The sequence below is a fragment of the Aspergillus homomorphus genome (assembly GCF_003184865.1).
Source record: "Aspergillus homomorphus CBS 101889 unplaced genomic scaffold BO97scaffold_71, whole genome shotgun sequence".
NCBI classification, from domain to species: domain Eukaryota; kingdom Fungi; phylum Ascomycota; class Eurotiomycetes; order Eurotiales; family Aspergillaceae; genus Aspergillus; species Aspergillus homomorphus.
In genome coordinates this window covers 93455-111024 of record NW_020291957.1, presented here as the reverse complement: position 1 = coordinate 111024, position 17570 = coordinate 93455, and the positions used below count along the sequence as shown (strand labels likewise).

The window sequence follows — 17570 nt, the reverse complement described above, 5'->3', positions numbered from 1 at the left end:
AGTCCTTGCAGGGTTGCAATCAAGGGGAAGGGTCCGGAGGTAATAATGGGAAGCCGACGAGATGGGATGACAGTGTCACTTCCGAGTTTGGGTTGCGGAAATACAAATGGAGAGAAGGGAAGGTGGTCCCAAGAAGGGTGTTGCTATTCATACCTGGAGAGTTGACTTCGATGTGGAAAGGGTTGAGATTCAGACAATCACGGGGGGTGAGGAAGGTGAGGGAGTAAAAGGGATGGGCCGAAACCAAGGGGAAAGCAAGCAATGCGCAAGCAAAATTCGACTGAAATGAAATTCCAAAACAAAAATTGAGAGGCAGATGAAGGAAAAAGAAAACGTAGGTGGAAAGAGGGAAGAGAATACTGTACTTACTAGAAAGACAGGGGAAGAAGAGGAGGAGGAGGAGTAGGAGTAGGAGGACAGAGAGAGGAGCGAGTGAGCGAGAGAGAGAGAGAGCGATTGGGTCTTGCGGAGTTGATTGATTGATTGATGGCTTGGGGGGAGAGGGGGGTGGAAAGACTGGCACTCAGTCGTTGGAGCCAGACTGTTTGGTGGCCCTGCCCGAGTCCAGTAGTAGTAAAGTGGAAAGTGGAAAGAAAGGGGGGCTCTTTGTTTCTAGTCTTATGGTTCAACTACACAACTACACTCATTACTCGGCCGCTAATCCTTCTCTCTAATTGAATTAGGTCGGCCGCTTCAATTGCTCCATTGCACTTGAAATCAGATCAAGATAGACTTCAACTGCCGGATAACTATTCAAGTTGATTTTTCTTGGGGCGATCTCTCCTTATCGGAGCACAATTGGAGGCTACCATGGAGACAGGGTCTTTCTTGTCTTTCCTCAACCCCGTCGAACCGTCCTCCCCTGGTTCCATCCACTCACCTTCAGCAGCATTGGACTTTGGTGAAGAAGCAATTTACCACTCCCCATTCCCACGAGACCTGTCAAATAAAATATGGTCTCCCTTACCACCGAGGCATGGCTAGCCTAGTAGAAACCAGAACCAAGCGATTTACCCCAGGATACTATATATACCACACTTACCAAGGGACAGATCGTGGGGAAACCTGGAACCATCCCATTATTCCACATGTACTGTCGATGAGTGAGTGGTCTGGGAGCTTGAAAAGGCTGAACCACATCTCCTCCACCCGTGCCATACTATAAGCACTGTGCATCACCCGAGATTGGTCAACGCAGAAAAACCATTGATGGCAGCAAACCTCTCTTTTGCATCAAGTTTGCTTTCTCTCTTCTCTATGCCGCCGGCTCATGGTGTGATAAGGGGGGATGGTGAGATATACGCGGTGCTGATCATCCTTCCCATACCTACTTTACAACCACCTTTCGCAATCGTTGTTCATACTGACACACTGCTACGTATATCCTGTAGGTTCGACAGGACCGGTACACCGCAGGTAGGTTGTTTCGGGGAGAAGAAGATGATACTGAGACACAATCCCTCACAGCATGCAATTCAACTTGGGCAAACGCACATGTTCCTCTCTGACGCGTACCCGCATTACTACTTCGGTACAGAGCGGGTGGGCGGCGGACATTAGGGGGGAAGAAAAGCAGCCGTGGAACGGAAAAACCCGAAGAACCGTAAATTGAAGAAGTGGTTGCATAGGCCTAAAAGAATAAAGAGCCAAGCGCTGTTTACTTGCCAATCATTTACTGACCGCTAACGGTCCGGGGGGAAGACGGCAAGCGTCACACCATGGCATGGACATGGTTGCGAACTGGAATACACCCGGTAAAGCTGTTCCAAATCGAAACCATTAAAGTGTTTGCGGTATTGATTGTGGACGATCGGTATATCTATGTACAATAGACGATCGAAAATCCTCAGGATTTCGAACGATGGGAACGCGCACCACAACCGAGAGAGAGAATCAGAAGCTTGAACGCAATAAACCGTTCCAAACGGGAGAGTCCCTACCGGCTAGCCTAGTGGCGGTGGGTGATCTATATATGGAAAGCATTTAAAAAATATGCATGATGCTTCTGCGATAAACATGCATACGGTAGTCTAGAAGAGAAAATTTTCTACGAAAATGAAATGCACGCCACCGTGGCATTACACAGCAAGGGTGCTTTCGGAAGCAAACGCTCACTTTGCCCCTCCCTCCCGGTTTCCTTGTACGTCGCCCAGCCTCAATCGGATGGGTGTTTTGTGCTTTGCAAGTTGAGGCGTCGAATTCGGACTTATTCGTTGCATTAATACGGCAATGGGATTGTCTAAATCTGGAAGCATATAGGAGATTCGCTTCCGTGTTAGACGGGACTTACCTCTATCTTGATCCAACAAGGTCCATACCATCCCCAGGAAAATCAAGCCACTCTTCGGTCCGCGCACCGAATCAGAAATGGTAGGTGGAGATGAGCAGATAGTCCTTATCTTATGATTGTGACTGAGACACAGGGCTAAGGCGGTGCGAATGACATTACTCTCCATGCGAGCGAGAAGGTCAAGTGTAAGCGCACGAGGGGCCTCTCTGCAAGTACATTACGGAGTACAATGGGAAAGGCTCGGAATTTCCACCTAGGTAGGAATTGCCTCCACACGCAGTGTGTTCCAGATGAGATCATAAAAACCACTATATAGATCATCCAAACGATATTTACACACGCTATATGCACCTGCAACGGAGGACCCTCAATAGTGCTGTCAATAGCAAAGTTAAATCAAGTAGAGCAATATGATACATCGGATTTCTGGAAGCATCCTGTCCAAATAGCTGTGTCTCTCTGGAATAGTCCGCCGACACGAATTGTAGTTGTTTAAAATTCACAGCACACACCACACAGTATACCTACACTTTTGACATTTGCGAAGCAGCAATACAGTCCTTTCGGCGTCGCATTACAGTGGAAGAAAACAAGTAGCACAGTGCTAACCGTTACTCGAGTTTCGTATTCATTATGGGCGAAGTATCATGTTGGCATGTGCCGGCGAGGTAAGGCGGTCTGATGGCTTATTTGCCAACCTTCGACTTCTTCTTCGGCCGTCCGCCGTCTGACATCTCTACATCCTCATCATCGTCCCCACCGTCGGATGCATCGTCCATCTGGGCATCACTGTCGCTGCCGCTGCTCTCGTGCGCAGAATCATACTCTTCTGCGACATCCGAGTCGGACTCAGCCTGGAAGTCCTCGTCAATAGATTCCTCATCCTCGTCGGCCGAGCCACGGTCAGGGCGAACGGCATCGTCGTCGCTCGAGGCCATATCGTCGTTATCAAGAGCGGCCGCGATAAGAGCAGAAGTCTAATAAGGCATGTCAGTCAATGGCGGTCGGACTGAAATAGGACGGAATATCTCAAGCAACACGTACGTCATCGGACATTTCGTTTTTGAGTCGGATGTTCTTCGCCTTGAAGAACTCTTCGAGGGGTTGTTGCTCCTCACTGAGAGAAACGTTTAGTTACCATTCAATGAATCGCGACTATAAGGCGCCTACCGATTGATGTTGCTGAATTGATGCTCGCCCAGACCGGCCTTCAAGCTGACTGTGATATCAAACGTTCTGCTGGCCGAGATGGCACCGCCAACGCGAGACATAGTGACCACTGCAACATTCTCGAGTTGAATGTACGTAGCCGGCTTGGGAACGAAGATCAAACTCTTATCCAAGAAATACAGAAGACCTTCGTTGGCCTTGATCGAACACTTGACGCCGCTGTGGCCATGGTGACTATGCGATGGATCAGTAACCATGATAATTCGGGGTTTGCCGAGTGGGCAACCGACCTGATGAAATCCTTCGACGGCGTAATAACCTTCTTGCCGGAGAGTCCACGGAAGATCTTCGTGACCACTTGGTGGATGGGTTCCTCGTAACGGGGTTCCAACTTGTCCTTGTAGCGCGTCTCCATGAGTTCACTAGAAAATGGGTTAGAAAATCGTTACTAGCATATACTCCAGAGAAAAACCCACTCTGTCATGTTGAGCTCCAGACTAATCTCCTCATCAAGCTTCAACTGCATAACCAAGAAAGGATAGCGAGTCTGGCCTTGTCGTAGTGGGGGTTCCAGACCCAAAACAATCAATGTGTGGGTATCGTCGTTCTTCGGAAGCAAGAAGAACTTCTTGATAGATGCGTATTGGATCTTGTAGTCGTAGGTCTTACCGCGCAAACGGAACGACGCCTCGTACATGTCGATATCGAAACGACCTCTGCAAGCTTGGTCAATCGCACGCTCAGATACTTCCTCACGGGTGACGGCACATACCTGGGCGTCAGGTGAAGAACATCCAAGAAAGTAGCAAAAGTGTCGCCCGCCACGTCTCCAATCTCGGCCTTCTCCATGAGTGTCTCGTAGAACAAGTTCGCAGCATTTTGCTCTTCGCCCTCTTCTTGCTCGCCCTCCCCATTCTCGTCGTCCGCATTCTCCTCCTTGATGCCCTTCTCCGTCTTCACAGCCGTGCCGGGGATGTAGAACCGCATCTCAACCAGCTCGTCCGGACCCGCGGCGGCTTTCCGACCGCGGCTCTTGGTGCTGCCAGAGGGCTGTGCGGGCGCATTTCCATCGCCGCCGAGCGCGAATTCCACGGCGACCTCGTTCTTTCCAGCCAGATTCGTGTTGGAAATCTCGGAGTAAGGGATCTCGAAGGCCGGCCGGTTCTGGACATTGAAGGAGAGCTCTGCTTTCGTGAATTCTGCCTTGCCCCAATTCCAACCCCGAAGCGCATGTTCTCTGTTATCCAAGTTGATTCCATACCAGATTCTGAACGCCTTGCTCACGCGCTCGAAGTCCTAGCGTGGTAGAGTTTGGAGGTTAGAATTTCAAGGTGTAGGAGAAGGTGGGGTAATTATGGATGCTGGAACATACCTCTTGGTCGAATCCATCCAGCTGAATGACTCCGGAGGAGCGCGACAGGATTTTCAGCTCATATCCCCTCGCCGCACGGCTCCACTGGGCTGCGCCGATGTTGCTGCTGTCGAGAGTAAAGGTTTCGCCTCCCCCTGAGGGCTTCCATCCCAGGCCGGACTCTGCGAGTTTGCACTTTCCGTGCTGTTTAGAGAGGTCGAGGTAGATGTTGTCAAAGCTCTCCCTAGTAGCGACGTTAATGTGATGGGCGAGTGACAGCAACTGGGGGAAGGGTCTCACATGGTGGAGGAGCCTTAGGTGATGGGCAATGAAAGTATTGATTTGATCAAATGATAAGGAAGAGATAGTCAAAGGAGGCAATGCAATACGTGAGAAGTGCAGCAGCAAAGGTGTCTGGTCCAGCAACTAGCGATGGAAAGTGTTCCCGATAAAGTGTTCCGATATCCTTTTTTCAGGTCGCGTTGCGCGCCGGCGGGCGTGGTTCGTCACTTTCTCACTGCGCCAGGGGATCTTGGCGCCAATTCGGCAGAAAAGAGACTAGCGCCGCAGTGATGCCTTAGGCAGCAGGACATTTCCAATCACTCGATCTAGACTTACAGTACTAAAGCTACATGGTCCAGACACAAGGAGATGTCTGTCATTGACCAGATAAATTGAAGCGTCGACGATTCTTGCATGGAGATAGACGGCACATGTTTCTGCGGTCATAGAAGAGACCTGGAACATGCGGTAACCATAACTTATGCTTGGAACTTGAAGTATATAGACTGATTTTGACCCGACTACCGGGAACTCTTTGCCATGTTCTTGCAAATCCATACATTTTGAAGTCTGCTATGCAGCAGCAACGACCATTCCAAGTCATATAGACGAACCCTATTTAGCATATACCAGCAAGCTATCTGGTGCCAGACTTCGGTCATTTCCAGAAGTCATCAAAGCCGACAACCGTCCTACCATAGATCGTGAGCTCGTGTAATGCAGCATACTAACTGCGGCGGTCGACCCGATTCCCAACGACCGCACTGTAGCTAGGTGTGAGATTATGAGCCAATAGTCCTGGACTAAGTGGAGTATGACTGATTAAAAACAATATTGATGAAGCACGGGGACGATGTCAGGGAGTACGAGGCTCCATCGAGCTATGCTAGGATGAAGAGGCTGGGAGTCAATGTGATCGCGGGTGTGATTTGTGACAACACAATGATTCAGAGCTTTAAAAACTGATTTTGGACAAGAGCAATTGCCTTCGTGATTAGAGTAGCAACGGTAGCAGTTATGTGAAGCTCTTACCACACACTACAGCGGAAGCACTGGGGCCGCGATCGCCATAAGCTTTTAAACCTTGAGAAGAAGATACAAAAGAGAATATAACACCATGTATTGAGTTTACGTGGGACGAGAAAGTCGAAGAGGTGGACGGTTCATGTAAGTCCGATCATGTTTCATGGCATGAGCACCATTGAAGATTACCTACAATAGACCTTGGAACTATCCAATCTGCAATCGGTACGGGATGAGCACGGTAGAGCTAGCCGGCCACCTTATCTTAGCTCGAAGCTCCTCGCGTAATTCTCAAACCAGACTTGAAGCATGGGGTTAGGGTGGCGGGTGTTTGGAAGCTCTCTGTAACAACTTAGTCTTGGAAAGCTGGGTCGAGAACAACTACTGGTAGCTCGCCAAAGATGGCCGAAGCATGTCGCGTTCTGTAACAGCCATGAGGAGGATCGAAATAAAGATGATGTGGCTGTAGATGTGTCCTGTATGCCGTACGTTCAAGTATGCAGCAGCATGCGGTGTGGATTTAAGGTGGCCTTCTGTAGCCGTCAATGCTGATTGCATAAGTACTTCACCGCCAGTAAAAATTTCCTTTGAAAAAGTCGATGCAATTGCTTCAGATGCTGAACGCACAGTAAACCAGAAGGTCTTCTTGTTGGCCCCTTGGGTAATGAGCTGTTGGGATTATAAGCGAAGATCTCCTAATAATAGGCATGGCATGCATACATCATTGTTTTTGTGCCGCAAGGTGCCTCATCCAAAGAAGGTCAGTGAAAATTGGAAGCGCGCCTGCCACCTCTTCAATTCTGTAAGCCATCAAGAGTGGTGTTGAAACGACTCTGGAAGAAGAAACAGTGGTGATTGCATCTTGTAGATACGGTTAGTCTAGTGAGAAAGTCGAGAAACAGTTCCAGTTGCACCCCCACCGGAAGTGGGCCACCAAACCAAACATAGCAGCTCCCGGTTTTCATTCCAGTGGCTTATTGGCGAGTCAGCCAAACGTGGAACCAGACCGGGCGAGAGAAAGAGAGACTAAATGAATGGTACCTGAAAACCATCGAAAGGCCGGCCGCACAGCCTTGAGCAAACAATCATAGCCCCCTCTCTCTCCCCTGCCCACACCACGCCTCTCACTCTACCTGCTTGCCAGCCAGCCTGGTTGCCATGTCACTCTTTCGGTCCATCCAACTTTTACCACTCATTCGTTGATCCCTTTAGATCCGACCACTCATAGTCCCATACGGCCTCTTGGCTATAGAACACATTCGTTTTTGTGACTCCCCTTATCATTCTTTACATGTTCTGCTGATTCGGTCTGTCCTTCCACTCCTTTTTCTGTCCCGCGTGTTTGCCGTACCCGTTAGCTCGCTCGGCTTCCTCTTACACACGCTGTTGTTTTATTTTTCACAATTTCAGTCTTTACGACTCGTCCTAGAGCACGTTGATTTCGCCAGACCGAATCCCTTCATTTCACCACCGTCCTTCCCCCCAAGAGAGTTGCTTTCACCTCTCGCCTGTCGTCGCGAACCCGAACAATGAGGGGATCCTCACTGTTTGGGCCTGCGACGGCCGGCTTCGCAGCAGGCCTCCGCCTCTCGCCCTTTCTCCTTTCTAGTCTCGCATCGGCGTTGACTTTTCAATCCGTGTCTGAACCGGATTTGGACCTCTCGCCATTGGGCCATATTGCGCTCACCGGAGACTTCGACGCAGTTACCTTCTACCAATACACCGCGCAGACTAACACATCGACCGGCGACAATGACGCGCAAACGCTCCTGACTCCTCTCCCCAACGGAATCCTTACGACCTTGTCGACATCCAATGCGGACATTCGCGCGATGTGCCCGTTCACGCAAAAGGATGGAACGTTCTCGGGAATCTTTGTGGGGGGCAACTTTACGAGCTTGGGCGGCGTCGAAACAGAGGGTGTCGCATTATATCATCCATCTACGAATCAAGTCAAGTCGTTACCCGGCCTTTCAGGATCCGTCTCCGCCTTGCTGTGCGATCAGGAAACCAATAGTGTATATGTTGGAGGAAATTTCACCTACTATAATACCTCAAACGCCGTGGCTTGGGTAGGCACGGAAGGCTGGTCTAATCTGACTTTTGGTGGGTTCAATGGCCCCGTTGCGTCGATTCTGAAGGATGGCGATGGTCACATTGTCTTTGGTGGCTCTTTCGACGGTATTGGCAACTCGACGTCAAGCAAGAAAGGCGAACAGGTTATCAACCTTCAGAATGCTACGATCACTTCCGACGCGGATTCTTCGACCAGTGGTTTCGTCGATCCCCGCAATATCATTTGTCAATCAAGTGGCGAGGACGGCACGGGGAAGACATGGCTATTGGAGGATTATTCGCCTGGTTACTGGCGCGTCGATATGCAATTTCAGTATACGCCTACCAAGCTGAGGCTGTATAACACACATTATGAGGGAAGAGGCACGAAATCCTTCTTGTTCAGACGCTTGCCCGACAACGGAATTATGAACTTGACGTACACGGATCCCGATACTGGCAATCCTGTTTATTGCGATCAGAGCTGCTCACTTTCGGACAACGCAACTGAGAAATATCGAGAATTCACGTTTGTCAATCACGCAGCAATGAGTGGTTTTGAGATCGAGATTCTGGGATGGTATGGCAAGGGTGCTGGCTTGAATGGCATTGAACTCCTTGAAGACAGTGAGTGAGAACCCAGACCTATGGTGCTACGAGGTTACTAATTGTCGAAGATATCTTTGCTTATGCAATCGACGCTTTTAACGAGCCGACATGCGCCAATTCCAGCTATCCATCTAAATCCACCCGTACCGGGTCCTGGTCTGCGACAGCGTCCGGTCAAAGTTCTTCGGCCTATTTGACGGCCCAGGTCACCAACTCAAATACGACTGATGCTTCAGTTGTGTTCGAGCCTGACGTCAAACACTCAGGCAATTACTCCATCAAATTGTTTACTCCTGGGTGTGATCAAGATGATACTTGCGATTCCCGTGGTATTGTCAACGTGACGGTCACTGCCACAAGCGATTCGTCAGAACCTGTTCAAACTCTTATCTACCAGACAAATGAATACGAAAAATATGATACAATCTACACTGGCCATGTGGACGCAAGCGATAGCTCGTTTCGTCCCCGTGTGAAGCTCACCCCTGTGGCAAATCAAGGCGATGTCACTATAGTGGCATCTCGAGTTCAATTTGTCGCAATCTCCGTGTCAGGCATCTCGGACGATCAACTAAACGGATTGTACGAATACGACCCGACTACCAAGCAGAGCACGAACGTTTCCGAGTCGGTTATTGACCAAGCAGGTCTTGTTCTGGACTCGGAAGCATCAATCACGAGTTTGGCCAACCATGGCAGTATTATTTACGTCGGAGGAAACTTTTCGAACTCCTACATCAACAATATCATGTACATCGAACAGGACGGAAACGCGACGGCAATGCCCAAGGGCGGTTTGAATTCCGGAGTCAACACCATGACGGTGCTAAACGATTTCCTCTACGTTGGCGGAAACTTTACGGATACGTCAGATGGGGGAAATGACGGCCTGAGCCATGTGGCGGCCTATTCTTTCGATACGAAAACATGGTCTGCCCTTGGAGGGGGCGTCAATGGTAGAGTTGACAGCGTCATTGCTCTTTCGCTGAACATTTCTGCCGACCTGAACGAAACTATTGTTGGCGTCAGCGGTGATTTCGATCAATTGCTTGGCTTTGAGCAGACGTCTTCAACCAATGTTTCTGGTTTTGCTGTGTGGGTTCCATCACGCAAGAATTGGTTGCCGAATCTAAATGTCAGCCAGCTGGAGTTTGCTGGCCAACTGTCCGCTTACGCCAAGGTCGACAACACCACGATTCTTGCGGGTAGCCTTTCCAGTGGTGGCATTGCTGCTGCAGGTGCTGTAGCCTTGCTCTATGACAAAGATCTCGGCCTGGAAGCTCTGCTGACCGATCACAACACAAATGGCGAAACTTATACGGGAATCTTCGACACAGGCTCTAGTCGAAATCGCACTATTTTGGGAGGTCACTTCTCCACTAACGCTACTAACGGATCCGTGATTGAGAACTTTGCGATTCTTGACGGCCGTGATGGCAGCATCAAGGGTCTCGGATTAGGTGTCGACAGTAACTCTACCTTCTTGACCTTCGCAATCTCCGACGACGTCCTCTATGCGGGTGGCAATATCACTGGGAAAGTAGGCGATTCGAAGTTGAACGGATTTGTCTTGTATAACCTCAACAACGACACCCTCGTCAGAAACCAACCACCACGGCTCACTGGCCATGGTGTTTCAGTCAATGCAATCGCTGCGCGTCCGAGCGCCGACGAAATCTACTTCGGAGGACAGTTCCAGACTGCGGGTGCTCTTCCCTGCCCCGGTGTTTGTTTCTGGGACACTTCTAACCAGCAATGGAATCGACCTGGTGCAAGCTTGGATGGAACAGTCCTGGCTCTCGAATGGCTCAACAGTAAGCAGCTACTGGCGGTTGGCAACTTGAGCATCAACGGAAACCAGTCTTTGGTCGCAACTTACAAGCCTAAGGGGCAGAGCTGGACTGCCTTCCCGGGTGCATCTTCGTCTGAGATTCCCGGAACTGTGACAGCATTTACTCCAGCCAACAGCGCAGTGTCCAAGTTCTGGCTTGGTGGTACCTACAACAACGGATCCAATTACTTGGCCGCCCACGACGGGTCCGGCTTCCAGTTCGTGCGCAACGTATTCGACAAGGGGACTACCATCCGTGGTCTCGAGATACTTCCGCTTTCCAAGAACCACGATGCTGTTAGCACTCTGAATAACGATCAAGCCCTCCTCGTCACCGGCCATCTGGTAATCCCGGATTTCGGCAATGCCTCGGCTGCCATCTTTAATGGAACCGCCGTGAAACCTTTCATCTTGTCCACCAAGTCCAACGGCGAAGCAGGCAGCATGTCTCAGGTGTTCTTCGAAAACAAGAACCCGTTCACCAGCGGAGGTGCGTATGACTTGACCCATGATGTTTATAAAGAAAGCTAACCATAGAAACAGGCAAACACCTCTCCAACGGCATTGTCGTGCTCATCTCTTTCTGCCTGGCACTCGGCTGCGTCTTCCTAATTGTTATCTGCGGTGTCATCTTTAACAAAATCCAGCGCCGTCGCCAGGGCTACATGCGGGCTCCTCAGGCGGTGGGAACTGATCGACCGTCCAACATGCGGAGACTCCCTCCGGAGTATTTGTTTAACTCGATCAAGCAGCCCAACCCCGCTGCTCCCACAATATGAGGTGGCTGCTCTTTTGCCCGTATGTATGTATTCCTATACGACCAGCCTTGTTTTTACGCCTGCATCAAAAGAACGAACAGAAAAGAAAAGAAAAAACAACGACATAAAGCCCATCATCTCGACCTTGTTGCTTCGATAATCCGTGATCTCTGATTTCACCTAGCCTCACAGCACGGCGTTCTTGGGACTCAACAGCTGAAAAGAAAAAAGACCTACTACTACAGTACCATATACCCCCGGGCCCGACTTACTAATTCTGATCTGCTTTTTTCCGCCGTTCATGATGTTTGTTAAAGTCATTTTGTGTTGTTGCTGCCATTGCCATTGATTGTCTCCCCGTATGTTAATCCTTCCTTGATCGGAAGAGTGTCTATCCTTCCATTCTCATACTTTTCATGCCCTGCATAAAGCGCATCGTCCACTGTTCATTATTCAATCCCGTCGACATTCGTCGATCATGTCTGCTCCCTGTTTTGTGTGATCTATTCCTCTTCACTTCTGTCTCTATTGACCACCTTTTTGTACTTTACTCCCCATGCTGCGAGGGCATGTGAGAACTGACTCCTAGACACTTCTCTCCTATCCCTCCCGCAGCATGGCCATTTTGTACATACCTTGTCCCTTTTTTTTTTCTTTCTCTAAACTCCCGCGCGAGTCCGCGGTTTAATGAACAATCATCCGAATATACTATTTTGATTACAAGCCATCAATCCATACGGAAATCTCATCTTACATCCTACAAGCTACCTACTCAGGTGACCTTCATTCGCCCGGAAAGAGCGATAAAATTGCTTTCGTGAGTAAAACGACCACTCCCACCGGAAAAGACACTTTTGTTAGTGAATCGCAGTGGCGAAATCAGAAACAGGGTGAGGTCATTTGGTAGTGTAATCCGGGAGTTGCGGTTTGGTTGGTTGGTTGAAACCACCACGCGAATCCTGCGCACGGGGCGGGGGGGAAAGGGGAAGGAAGATGGATGCAGTGCGGGCTAAGCAAAGTGACGGGCGCCCAGAAAAATTATAGTCTGGGTACGGGAACAACATACGATCAATCCAGTGGGGTGCGATGAGATACCCAGTTGTGGTGGTGACGAGGATAGAGAAGTTTGGTAATGCTAGAATAAGTAAGTGATCATGTTATGTCTGTTTTGTTCGACGAAGCTACTAAACAGGCGGAGTTACTCTTAGTCACCCGGCGAGGTCACGCGCAAAGGCCCAAATTTCACTGCCCCGGAGAGGGAGAGAGCCTTCCCCGCAGTCGTCGCCGCGAAAGACATGCTCCTTCCTTTTTTCTATTGTAGGCGTTCAGCATTCAACTGCTGTATGTAACTGTCCAGTACTTTCTGCGAGTTAGCTAGCTATAGTGTCTGGCACTGTTGTCTCTCTCTTTCTTGCTTTTTCTCTTATCCTCCTCTTCCTCCTCCGGTCGCGAGTCTCGTCGTCTTCTCCTTCTTCCCCAACCAGACAGACAGACAGTCCAGACCCCGTCAAATGAGGGACTGACTGACTGATCTGACCGTCTCTCCAGTTCTTCTTGAACGGTGCATCCCTTGACCACCAGCTCACCTTTCCTATCTCCCATCTCTTCTCCCTCGCCCCTGCCTACCAGCTTGCCTCCTTGTACTGTACTCGCGCCCGCCTTTCCTTCCCTTCTTTCCCTTCAACAATTCTCTCTCTCCCTCCCTTTTCCACCTTCCCCTCCCTCCTCTTATTCTTCCTCCCCCCCAGATATACATTCGGTCCCTCTCCGCGGTCTTCGGACCTAGACTGTTCTAGCTCGCTTCGGAGCTGGTCCCACCTGCCCTCCGGCCGATTTCCTGCAACTTCTTCTTTCCAAGTCGCGACCTTCCGATCTTCTTTTCCCGGCCCACCTTGTCATCTCGAATGCTGCACTTCAACCGTCGTCGCTCCTATCCGGTATGCGATCCCGCACAGGCTGGTATGTATCATTTTCACCACTTATCTCGCTACACTTTCAACACCGACATGTCTTTTTCACTTCACTGCGACGCTATCTATTTTCTTGTTCTTTCCTATCCTTCGATTCAGCATCGTCGAGCTAACTGCGACGGCGGGTTTTCAGCTTAACGTGTCGCACTCGGAAACTCAAATGTAAGCTCCAACCACGCTGAAGCCAGTTCACTACTATGGCGCAAATACTAAGGGCTTCCCAAAATTTAGGCGACGAGCAGAAACCGGAGTGCTCGCAATGCCGCAAAGGGGCGAGGGAGTGCCGCCCTAGTGAAGGGATCGTCTTCCGCCATCAGCAAAATGCTTCGATGAACAAAAGCGTAGAGGAGAATCCCAACGGTCGGGGTAGCCTGAAGGGCTTCTATTCATACAAGAACACTTTTGATGAAGACAGCGTGTGGTTGGACATTCCGAAGCATGGTATGAGCAACATCCGGTACCTGAAGGAAGCCTTGTACGCCTCGCGACTTGTCTGATGGAGTTGCGTTCTAGTCATCTTCGTCGACAACTCGGATCCTTATGCGGAAGACCTCGAAGCGGCCCTGGGCGAGTCGGAGGCCGCCATCCTCGCCGCGAACTCCCAGAATCGCGCGTGGTCGCAGCGCACACCCTCAGCCGATGCCGAAAATAATGGCCTGGAAGCTCTCTCCACAGTGGCCGCCCATGACCGCCTCTCTTTCAATTCACTGAGCGTCGATCAACAGTCTCTCCTAGCGGTGGATGCTGCCTCTCCTTTCAATAGCCTGTCGGCTACAGCATCGTCTGGTCCATCGCCCAGTCAGTTGCGCAGCGTGCTAGCCCCTCAGCTATCGCCACCTCTGTCCATTACCTCCAACCATACCAACAGTAATAATAATATCAACTTCCTTCTGAATCCATCGCAAGCTCGGTCACCACCTGTCGATCCTATCATCCACCACCCTCTGGAGCGTAGGAGCTCTTCGTTGACCGCCAAGTCAGCAATTTCGCGGGGCTCGAATGCAGAATCGAAGTCACATGCGCCTGCAGAAACAGATAGAGAGGTCGCATACCTGCTGCGGCATTTCTCAGAAGTTCCAGGACTTTGGTGGGTGGTGATAAGTAGATGTTGAACCAAAAGGATTATACTGATTATAAGACAGGATGGACCTTTTCGATGTCGGAACTTACTTCGCCTCCTATATCCCTGTGAGAGCGCTTCGAAATCCTCTGCTGAAATATGCCGCCTGCGCACATGCAGCCAAGCAACTGGGACGAGTCCAGGTGGAAAAGATGTCGTCCGGTGGGATTTATTCCAAGCAGAACGCGAGCAACGTAGACTGGTCCTGGAGGGGTGCCAAGTATTATGAAAAGGCTATCCAGCTCCTGATGAAGGAATTGCAGCCGGATAAAGGGCCACCGCCTCTAAGTACACCGGAGGCTTTCGGCCAATGGCAGGCCGCTGAATTGTGCGAGGAGAGTGATAACCCTCGCAAACGCCGGCGACGTTATTCAGAGAGTCGGTTTTCCAAGGGCGTACATTCGGACGAGATCCTCGCCGCAACGGCGATACTATCTGTATATGAATTGCTTGATGCTACAGGTCCGGCATGGAACCGACATCTGAGCGGTGTAAAATCCTTGTTAGATGTTGCAGAAGTGGGAATGATGCCGGTTGAACAACGTCCCGAATCCACGTTGCAACACAACAAGAAGTCTGGTCTGTCGACAGCGAGGAGAGCAACTTTCTGGAATTTTGCCCGACAAGATTATCTGGCTGCTTGTGAGTGAACCATTCGTATGCTTCAATTATTAAACCTTTGTGGTGTAATACTAATTCGCATTCGCAATCTGCAATAGTCATCAATGAGACTCAGACAAGGCTAAATACCGATGACTTGGTCCTCTGGACGGAAGCCGGTCTGCAAATTGACAATCAGGGCTTTGTCAGCTCCTGTAACACAACCGCGTCTGGCTATTTTGATGGAGATGACGTGTTGAGAGAGGACATGATTTGCAATGGCCTGGTTTGGATCCTTTCCAAAATTGTGAATTTTATAAGTGCCGGCGATAAGGTACCGTTGGGTCACCCCAGCCCACTGAGTACCGGGCCTCTCGGCTTGTCGCAACAGGCCTTACTGGAGCGATGGATTCGCCTCGAGGCCGAACTCGATGTGTGGTACAATGGGCTTCCGGATATCTTCCAGCCCTGTGCTCGAACTGAACCATCAGCAAAAGATGGTGAGAAAGCGGACACTGGAGCACTGTCTGAAATCTGGTATAGCATACCCATGTGCGCGTCAGCCATGCAGCATTATCATATGGCCCGGATCCTTCTCCTGATCAACAAGCCCCACGCGTCGACTAGCAGACGGAGTACCATCACGGACAGACTTAACTCATATCGTTCTATCGAGAACGAAATTCGGTTCCACAGCCGGGAGATTGTGGGCATTGCCATGGCGTGCCCGACCGGCTCCGTACGCATCAATTCTCTCCAACCGTTGTTTGTCAGCGGTCAGTGTCTCACTGATGCTGCCGAAAGACGAACGGTGCTGCACCTGTTGCAGGGAATCGAAGCGGATCTCGGTTGGGCCACCGATTATCGGGTGAATCAACTGCTCCGGGAATGGGGCTGGAACGACGGCGAGGAAGCGGCCATGACGTCCTAGCCGTGTTCGATCACGCGTCTCCAGGTTTTCACAAGGCCCTTCGCCCCGGGCCGTGTATATATGTCGACTATCGCCTTCAGCACCTGCGAAAGGAGTTCAGAGGCATTCCATCACGTTCTTGACGATTCTCCTGTTCGGTACTGTTTACATAAGTTTTCAGCTGTGTTTTTCGAGCGACTTTGCTTTTCTCGAAGTGATACCAGCGTGTTTTTCGGTCGTTGATGATTTCATATAGCATTTGCATACATAATTCGCATTCATGATAGACGGTCACGAAAGGAGTCAGGATGAATCCTGTTGTTAATGAAGCATGTTGTTGTCTGTTCTTTGTCGGATTATGATTGTGAATATTGAAAGCATTCCACCACTTGTGTTGTTAGTAACCACTGATAGCAAAGAGAGATTACAGTCTCGAATCCAAGGGGGAGAGCGTAGCAAAGAAAGAACAAAGGCGGAGAATAGGAAGTCGAAAAGGATCCGGGGGCTTAGTTAAGGCCTGCAGAAACTGGGACAGGAACCGAGGAGGGGGAAGTGAGATTAGAGTGAAAGAAGAAGAGGAAGAAGAGGGGAAGAGGGATTTTCTTCACTCTTCTGTCTCTCATATTTCCGTCCCAGTTGCTCATAGACTACTCTTTCCCCAAGGCTTGTTGCTCGGCTCGGCTGAGTTGCCTGCCACTTCCGAATGGGGAAAGCGACATCATCGAACAGCACGTGCCTGCCGATTTTGGAATTGCTGGATGTTTCGTGGGAGAAAATGACTGGCAGGCTGGCCGTGAGTGACTCTCGGTCACTGAGCTTGTTTCTGTTGCTGGTCTTGGCTTCAGGTTGGTCTGACCTCGGAGCGGCTGCGGGAGGTGGCTGTCAGACTTAGCACTGGAGTAAGTATCGCTTTTGCGTCAGGTGGGTATTTCTTGTGTAGGAATTGACTGATTATAGGAATGTAAGCTGACTGCAGCCGCATTCCAGCTATAACGTTAGTCTAGAGTAACCCTATTTTCTGTTCGATTCTTCAGAAGGCAGTTTGATTTAAATGATTGATTGCTTGATTGATGACTGAATGACTGAATGAAGATGATCGATCGTCGATACTTTAGTTTCCTTTCTCAGCTCAGGGCTCGACGGCCCCCGGGAAGGTCCTTCCCCACTAGGCATGGGGAACGGAAGGTTAGGCGACCAATCAGGCTTGGGCCGGTGGTCCGGTGGTCCGGTGGTCTGGGTTCTTGGCTTTGATTCTGCTCTCTCTCTCTCTCTTTCTCTCTCTCTTGGTTTTACTATGGAAGTGACAAAGTAGTTTCTGTGACTATGAAGTTGAAAAACTCGAGACAAGTGTGAAGGGGTTATTAAACTTAGATTGCTGAGACAAGGCTAGATACCAGTATAACTGAAACCCAATTCTCGTGGATATACACTACGATATGAACAAGATCCTTTTATCTAGCTCAGAGTTCGTGTTTCCACGCCCTAAATTGGACCTGACGGAGCGTATCAAGATCCCATGCCTTAATTAACCGACAGAAAAAGCGAGAGTAAAGCCCCTACATAATTTCACGGAGCGATCTAGAGAAAAGAAAAGAGTTACA

General features: G+C 50.0%; 3 protein-coding genes across 3 annotated transcripts; 2 read left to right on the top strand and 1 right to left on the bottom strand.

Annotated features, from left to right (window-relative positions):
• Positions 1 to 2716: 2716 nt before the first annotated feature.
• BO97DRAFT_265226 (FACT complex subunit POB3) lies at positions 2717 to 5313 on the bottom strand. Its single transcript, XM_025690933.1, has 8 exons — positions 5112 to 5313; positions 4833 to 5055; positions 4233 to 4756; positions 3937 to 4176; positions 3751 to 3882; positions 3461 to 3694; positions 3335 to 3407; positions 2717 to 3267 (listed from the first exon to the last, which is right to left on the bottom strand). Coding segments are annotated over exons 1-8 (1719 nt in total). The 5' UTR covers positions 5114 to 5313; the 3' UTR covers positions 2717 to 2976.
• A 2332-nt stretch (positions 5314 to 7645) lies between these two features.
• BO97DRAFT_356997 (putative cellular morphogenesis protein (Rax2)) lies at positions 7646 to 11390 on the top strand (the record flags this gene model as incomplete). The annotated part of the gene is made up of 3 exons (XM_025692193.1): positions 7646 to 8798; positions 8849 to 11101; positions 11155 to 11390. 3 exons carry the CDS (start codon positions 7646 to 7648, stop codon positions 11388 to 11390), a joined length of 3642 nt encoding a protein of 1213 aa, XP_025546392.1.
• Positions 11391 to 13140: 1750 nt separating this feature from the next.
• Positions 13141 to 16145, top strand: BO97DRAFT_265142 (uncharacterized protein). Its single transcript, XM_025690932.1, has 6 exons — positions 13141 to 13328; positions 13473 to 13501; positions 13571 to 13780; positions 13853 to 14426; positions 14482 to 15101; positions 15179 to 16145. Exons 1-6 carry the CDS (start codon positions 13309 to 13311, stop codon positions 15988 to 15990), a joined length of 2265 nt encoding a protein of 754 aa, XP_025546391.1. The 5' UTR covers positions 13141 to 13308; the 3' UTR covers positions 15991 to 16145.
• Positions 16146 to 17570: the final 1425 nt, after the last annotated feature.

Excerpts from the sequence above, each read along its gene's own strand:
- BO97DRAFT_265226 (XM_025690933.1), bottom strand. Across the intron at positions 3,695-3,750 it reads CCGTCGAAGGATTTCATCAG|TCACCATGGCCACAGCGGCG; the intron begins GTCGGTTGCCCA and ends TCCATCGCATAG. Across the intron at positions 3,268-3,334 it reads AAAACGAAATGTCCGATGAC|ACTTCTGCTCTTATCGCGGC; the intron begins GTACGTGTTGCT and ends ATGCCTTATTAG.
- BO97DRAFT_265142 (XM_025690932.1), top strand. The coding sequence starts at position 13,309 with ATGCGATCCCGCACAGGCTG. Across the intron at positions 13,329-13,472 it reads ATGCGATCCCGCACAGGCTG|CTTAACGTGTCGCACTCGGA; the intron begins GTATGTATCATT and ends GCGGGTTTTCAG. Across the intron at positions 13,781-13,852 it reads GTTGGACATTCCGAAGCATG|TCATCTTCGTCGACAACTCG; the intron begins GTATGAGCAACA and ends GTTGCGTTCTAG.